Consider the following 7,731-nt stretch of genomic DNA (forward strand, 5'->3'; position numbering starts at 1 on the left):
TTTTTTGGTGGGGGTGGTATTTTTTTTGAGACAGAGTCTTATGTATTAAGCCCATGCTGGCCTCAAACTTACTGTGTAGCCAAGGATGACCTTGAACCTGTCCTCCTGCCTTCACTTCCCTAATGTTAGGATTATAGGCATGCCTGGCTTTATATGGTGCTGGGAGTGGAACCTAGGGCCTTGTGCATGCTAAGCAAACACACATACAACTAAGCTATATCTCCAGCACCAGAGTGTGTGTGTCCTCTGCTTCAGCTCTTGAGTACTGGAATTCCAGGCATGAGGTGCCATGCCTGGTTGGGAGTTCAGTCTTGCCCGTGCTTTCTAGGAAGCAGCTGATTGAAGTGGGACTCACAAGGGTGGGGTCCTTCGGCAGAATGGTCTCGATCCAATGAGTTCGCTAACCTGCCTTGTCACCAGCTGTCACTGGTCTTTTGTGGGGTCTGTTCCTCTCACTTCTAGTCCCTGCCCCTGGCTCATCCTCCCTTCATGTCTGTGGCTCCCTGTAGTCTAGCAGAACTCTAGCAGAACACCACAAAGAGGCTGTTCTGCAGACGTGTCTGCTGTAGCTCTGCATACCCCAGCAAGTTTTCCTGGTGTGTTCTGGGCTCTACCAGCCTTGCAGTCAGCATCTGACCTTTGCCAGTCCGGCCAGGGGTTCCCCATTCCATCATGGTAGACTGCCTTAACCTTTGGCATCTGAGCCCTTCAGCAGCCCCAGTATGCAGGATGCTCAGCTGACAGGCTCCAGCAGGTGGCGATGTTGCTCTCAGCAACCAGCAGTACCCCCCACTCCCATCCCTGACTCTAAGAGCCTCTTCCAGGCCTGGCCACAATTAGTGCATCAGAAAAACCAAAATCAGGAGTTTATCACATCTTGGTGTTTGTTGTTTTAATTTAAAATCTTTCTTTCAGTCAGGGTCTCACTATGTGGCCCTGGAACTCATTATGTAGACCAAGCTGCCCTGAACTCAGAGATCTATTTGCTTCTGCCTCCCAAGTGATGGAATTAAAGGCGTGCACTACCACAACCATCTTAAAACCATTTATTTATTTATTTATTTATTTATTTATTTATTTATTTATTTATTTATTTATTTATTTATTGTCTTTTTGAGACAGGGTCTCCCTGTAGCCCCAGCTGGCCTGGAACTCACTATGTAGACCAGGCTGGCCTTGAACTCACAGGGATCCACCTGTCTCTGCCTCCTGAGTGCTGGAATTAAAGGCCTGTGCCACCATGCCTGGCAATTTATTTATTTATTTAATTTGAGACAAGGTCTCTTTTAGCCCGTGTTGGCCTTGAACTCACTGTGTAACTGAAGATGACCTTGAACTTCTGATTTTGCATCTGTCTGCCTCCTGCATGCTGGGATGTCTGGTGTGCATTACCACACCCTGTTCTTTTTTCACTTTATGGACTTGGAGTTGGATTGCTTTCCTCTGCTTGTCTCTCCCCCATTTGGGCCTCATTAGTGGCTTCATTTGGGGTCTGAATTCAGAGTTTGGGACCAGCCGTAGTGAGGGAGACTTTGTGAACTCCGAGAGTTTGGGGCCTTCCTGGGTGGTAGGCAGGGAAGTGTACTTGTCTACCCCTCCATGTTCCTGCCACAGAGACATCCCCAGTCCTCTACTTTCCTCCTGGACTCAAGAGTACCTGACCAAGTTCATGTATGGCTATCTTGCCCACTTGTGTCACATCACTGTGGCATGTGGAATGTGATCCTCTGCTGGGCCTGCCCTGGACTCTTCTTTCTTGCCTTCTTAGACTGTGCAGAGAAGCCCCCAAAAAGTTCCTGGCTCCCTTGGGCTTGTTTTCTGCCAGGTCTCATGGGCCCTGGAAATGGGGAGGACCCTGTATCCCCTGTTCTCTTGGTTTCCAGTGGAGAGTTGGTCACTATGGCATAGCTGTGAGCCCTGGAAATGGGGAGGACCCTGTATCCCCTGTTCTCTTGGTTTCCAGTGGGGAGTTGGTCACTATGGCACAGCTGTGAGCCAGGGCACAGTCCCTCTCTGACCCTGGGACCCTAAATGAGCCCCTGTCCAGGCCATACTCCAAGGCACAGTTGGAACCTTCTGGTGACAGACCTATGGTCAGCTCTGTGTCTTTTGTGGGTACTACCGCCAGCCATCCCATCTAGTACCTTCTTCCCAGTGGGGTTTGGGTTGGCTTTCTGGCTTCTCTCCCCATGGTCTGCCTACTCTGGGCTCTTCCCATAACTCCACATCACCCAGGCATGCCAGTGTAGTCAGGACAACTACCTGCATGTCTGCAACTGGAGGATTGAATTCTGCTTGTAGGATTTTTCTGGGTCTCATCTCTAGTCCCTGCAGCAGGCCTGAGCTGGGAGAGGGGTGACAGCCCCTTGGTGCAACCCCAGCCAGTAGCAGAGCTAGTCGAGGCGAGGGTGGCTGGGCATTGCTTCCTTGGAGCCATTCCAAGCCCGACACTGACAGGGTGTCACAACACCTGTGTCTCTGAAGGTTCCCATCCAGTCTCATGTCCCTGGCCACCATCTGTCGGTGGTCCCAGAGGCCTTTGTTAATGTCAGACATCCTCCCTCCCATGGACAGTTGGGAATCCCAGACCTGAGTGGGAGGTGCAGACATCTCACACGCTGGTGTCACAGAGGTCTACTGTCCACTATGTGACCATGTCACTTTGTCTTAATGCCCAGCTGGCACTGCCTTCCCACACGGGGTCATAGAGTGTATTTGTGGCTTGCTGTCATGCTGTGGGCACATGGCCCTGGGAGGCTGACAGATGGTGGTGTTTTCCATGTGTACACTGGGACATCTTCCTGTAAGTTTCTGTTTTGCCAAGCCAGAGTTAGCTGTGCTCTGGCAAGCTTTGGGCCCAGGGCAGTACCAGGGACTGTGCTCAGGAGCGCTGGGTCAGCGCCTGGTCTGCAGACATGTGAAGAAGAGTGTTCACAGAGTGGGAAATTGTTTAGGTCTGACCAACACCAAGAACCTTAGACTTGACGGTCAGTTTTTAAAAATGGACTTATGGTCTGGGGATGTGGCCCAGTGGGTGGAGGCTTGCCCATCATATACAAAAGTTCCATCCCAGGTACCACATAAATGAAGTAGGCATGGTGGTATACACCTGTAATCCCAGCACTTCGGAAGTGAAGATAGGGAGATCAGAAGTTCAAGGTCACCTTCATCTACATAGCAAGTTTAAGGCCAGTGTGGGTTACATACGACTGTCTCAGAAAAAATTTTAGGGACTGGAACGATGGCACAGAAGTTAAAAACACTGGTTGCTCCTGCAGATGACCCTGATTCCATTGGTTCCCAGCATCTACATGGCAGCTAACAACTGTCTGTAACTCTAGTTCCAGGGGGTCTGATGCCCTCTTCTGGCCTCCAGGCATTGAACAACAGGGGTCCACTTACATACATGCAGGCAAAAGTCATATACATAAAATAAAAATAAATGAATCAGGAGCTAGAGAGATGGCTCAGTGGTTAAGCGCACTGGCTACTCTTGCAGAGGACCCAGGTTCAAGTCCCAGCACCTACATGGCAGCTAACAATCATCCGTAACTCCAGTTCAGAAGATCTGACGCCTCCTTCTGACCTCTGCAGACATTGCATAACATGGGTGCACTTACATACAGGCAGTACACTCATACATATGAAATAAAAATAATAATTTTTTTTTTTTTTGTCTTTTTGAGACAGGGTCTCCCTATAGTCCCAGCTGACCTGAACTCACTATATAGACCAGGCTGGCCTTGAACTCACAACGATCCACCTGCCTCTGCCTCCTGAGAAAAGGTGTGTGCCACCACGCCCGGCAAAAATAATAAAATATTTTTAAAAAGAATAAATGGGGGCTGGAGAGATGACTCAGTGGTTAGGTTAAGAACACTGACTGCTCTTGCAGAAGACCCAGGTTCGATTCCCAGCACCCACGTGGCAGCTACGAACTGTCCTGAACTCCAGTTCCAGGGGAATCTGACACCCCCTTCTGACCTTTGCAGCATTTTAGACACGGGTGCACTCACATACATGCAGGCAATATGCTCATACACATAAAATAAAAATAATGAATAAAATATTAAAAACAATAATAATAAATGAATAAAAAATAAAGCTAGACTTGGTGGCACATGCTATTAATTCCAGTACTTAGGAAAGGAAAGGCAGGTGGATCTCTGTGTGCTTGAGGCCAGCCTGGTCTATATATTGAGTTCCAGGCCAGCTGGGGCTGCAGGGAAAACCCCGTCTCAACAAACAAACAAACAAAAAACCCCAAAATTAAAACAAAACAGTAGTTAGAGCTGTTTTTAGCTTGATCAGCTTCTGAAGAGGTACCTGGATTCTGGGCAGCACCTGGCTCTCTGCTCTTCAGAGGCAGCTCCAGGTCATGCTGTTGTAAGGTTCCCACCAGGCAGTGTCATGGGTCATGTGGGTCATGGGGAGAGATGAGCCAATGGGGTTTTGCCTCTGTGGGCTTATTGGGAAGAGCTGTAGCCTAGAGGCAGAGCCAGGGGGATGCTCCATGCAGCATGCCCAGGGATCCAGGGCTGTGAGTTGTGAACTTGGGTGTGATAGCCAAGGTGCCTGGGCTCCACCGTAGCAATGGCACTACATGGGGGCTAATGAGAGACATGAGGGGCCTGGCTGGGGCCACTGACTACTTCAGAGGGGAGGATGTTGGTTGGTATTCCATTTGGAAGGTCTCTCACCAATGAGGACCCTTCAGTAGTCTGGATGTGGACCCAAAGATGGTGGCTCAGGATTTCCACCCTTGTCCCAGGAGTTTTCTAGATGAGGAATATATAGCCAAGTCACATCAAGGTTCTGAACAGCAGCGCTGGTCTGTGGGTGATCAGGCCTCATGGGAACTCCAGCTGCATGGCACCAGCCGTTGCCTCTGGCGACCCTGTGGAGGATGGTGTGGGTCTCTCCCTCCAGTAAAGTCCCAGCATCCTCCCTCAGCTTCAGTCTTTACCTCTCCTTTCCTGGGGTCTCTTGGGGACCAACACAAATGACTGAAAACAGTAGGGCTCCCAAGGCTGGAGCTCTGGGGAGAGAGGTGGTGACCTGGTCACCAATGTCCGCACTGAACATCTCTCCTTTCTACCCTCCTCTTGCCTTCAGCGGGTTCCACTCTTGCTGCATTTAGTTTTAGTTTTGTTTTGAGGCAGGATCTCATGGAACCCAAGCTGACCTCACACTCTATAACCTTGAACCTTGAGTGCAGGGAATTACAAGCATTCACCACCACACTAGGTTTATGGGGTACTGGGGATGGAACCCAGGGCTTCATGTGTGCTAGGTAGGCAAACACTCTGCCAGCTGAGCAACATCCCCAGCCCCTTTTCGTTTTTATCATGATGAAATGTCCATAATGTGATATTTATCATATCAACAGGTTAAAAGCAGGTGATTCGTTGGCAGTAACTAGTACCCTCTTTTTGGAGGCAGGTTCTCATGTTGCTCAGGCTGGCATGTGACTCTGTTTGTTGCCAAAGGTGACAGTGACTATGATCCTTGCTGCCACCTGGGTTCACAGGCATGTACCACAGCACCTGGTTTCATGGGTGCTGGGGATGGAACCTGGGGCTTCAGGAATACTAGGTATGTATTCTGCCATCTGAGCGAGCCACACCCCAGCCCAGCAGTAATTGTATTTTCATTGTCATAAATTCATACTGCTCTCTGTAGTTGAACCCTTTCTGTCCCAAACAGAAACCCCAGATCTGCTAAAACACTGCCTTTCTATTGCTGTCCCCAGCCCCTGGCTCCCACCACTGGGCTTTGTGTCTCTGGGACTCTGATGACTTGAATTACAAAGCATTTGTCCTGGAGACCAAAACCCTGGTCCCATGTAATCCAAGCAAGCGCTTTGCTTTCCGAGTGACAATGTCCCCAACCCTGACATCCAGTGTCCCCTGCTAACAACTGGTCTCTGCTTCAGTTTCCAGGCTGAGAGGCCAGCATTGAATGTTGTCATCTTCCCCCTGCTGCATGAGGGCCTGACTGATGTCATCCGGGATGTCCCCATGGTGCACCTGGACGAGATCACTTTGTTTAAAAGCAGAGTGGCGGAGGAACCACCGAATCTGTGGTGGTGAGAAGCCTGCCACTCCCACCAACCACTCCCACCAGCCAAGTCTCCACAGGGGTCTGAGGAGCCAGCTACAGTGGATCCTTGTTTTATGATAAGGAAGAGTTCACTGGCTCCCTAGGTTTCCTTTCACTCACTCTTGTAAGGGACTTAAGGCTCAGTGACAGGAAGTTATCGGGTGGGCTGTGGATGTGGGGTCAGCGATCAGCCAGGCTGACCTTGGGACCTGGCTGTGCCCTAGGTGCTATGTGGGCTGTAGCGCTGCCCCCCCACTCCCTGGGGACTGTCCTATGTGTGTGGTCATCTGCAATCGGGCTCTGTGACTGTGTTCTGCATGGGGCCTGGGTGCACTGGGCTCTTGCTGTGAGACTCCCCACTGACATCAGAGTCTATGGTTTGCTTTCTCATGAAGTCATGTTTTAGGACATGAGCCCCTGGGTTTCATCCCTATCACCACAGGAGAAAAAAAGAAATCTTTTAACTCCATGATGTCTCTGGGATGTTTTCAACCCAATGATACCTGTGGCCAGAGGGTCCCCTGTGGCAGGGACTGCTGGGGTGGCACCATCCCCATGCTGGGTCCTAAGAGCTGAGCCTGTGTCCCACCAGAGAGCTCGTCCCCCTGTAGTCCACAGACTTTAGGTTTAAAAACTCCAGCTGTGAGGGCTGGAGAGTTGACTCAGCAGTTAAGAGCACTGACTACTCTTGCAGAGGACCCAGGTTCGATTCCCAGCACCCACGTGGCGGCTATGAACCGTCCTTAACTCCAGTTCCAGGGGAGTCCGGAGCCCTCTTCTGACCTCTGTGGCATTGCATGACATGGATGCACTCACATACATGGAGGCAATACACTCGTACACATAAAATAATAAAATATTTTTTTAAAAAAAGGGCTGGGCATGGTGGTGCACGCCTTTAATCCCAGCTTGCAGCAGGCAGAGGCAGGCAGATCTCTGAGTTCAAAGCCAGCCTGGTGTACATAGTGAGTTCTAGGACAGCTGGGGCTACAGGGAGACCCTGTCTCAAAAAGACCAAAAAAAAAAAACCAAGCAAAAACATTAAGAGCTGGAGCTGCAGCTTAGCAGGTAAACCACCTTCCTAGCATGCATGAAGCCCTGGCTTCCACCTTCAGTACTGTGGTGGCGGGCACCTGCAAACCCAGTACTCAGAAGGCCAAGGCACTTCAGGGTCATCCTCAGCTACATAAGCAAGTTAGAGGTCAGCCTGGGCTACATGCGACCCTGTCCCAATAACCACCACCACCACCCCCAAAAAAAGGAAAGAAAAAGTTGAGGAAGGTTCCAGTGTCTGGCAGCCACCTCTGCCCCTCATACCTGCAAGACTTAAGAGCCAGTGGCCCCTAGAAGGGACTTATGAGAGCCTGTAGTTGGGGTTGTGTCCACTTGGACCCCTACCCAGTCCCCTCTTGGTGGTGGGTCCCTTGTACAGTGGACATCAATCTGGGGGACTTCTAGTCAAGACACCTCAATGCATACAGGCCCACTAGGCCTCACCTGATACTGGTGACCTCCCCAGCCTGCCTTCAGCCTCTGTTTCTATGGCAACAGGTCCTCCCACTCTGAGGTCTCCCAGCTTCCCTGGCTGGTGAGGAGCAGGGTAAATCAATCTCTGGGTACATCCCCAGA

At 50.5% G+C, this 7,731-nt stretch overlaps 1 protein-coding gene across 1 annotated transcript in view; it reads left to right on the top strand.

Annotated features, from left to right (window-relative positions):
• Positions 1–6,864, top strand: part of Fbxl18 (F-box and leucine rich repeat protein 18) — a 22,410-nt gene extending 15,546 nt beyond the window's left edge. Inside the window, exon 5 of the mRNA XM_008851373.3 lies at positions 5,936–6,864. Coding sequence (XP_008849595.1) covers positions 5,936–6,092 — 157 coding nt within the window. The 3' untranslated portion in view covers positions 6,093–6,864. The remainder of the gene's footprint in view (positions 1–5,935) is intronic.
• The last annotated feature ends 867 nt before the right edge of the window (positions 6,865–7,731 follow it).

This window comes from Nannospalax galili, unplaced genomic scaffold (assembly GCF_000622305.1).
Source record: "Nannospalax galili isolate Female #2095 unplaced genomic scaffold, S.galili_v1.0 scaffold664, whole genome shotgun sequence".
NCBI classification, from domain to species: domain Eukaryota; kingdom Metazoa; phylum Chordata; class Mammalia; order Rodentia; family Spalacidae; genus Nannospalax; species Nannospalax galili.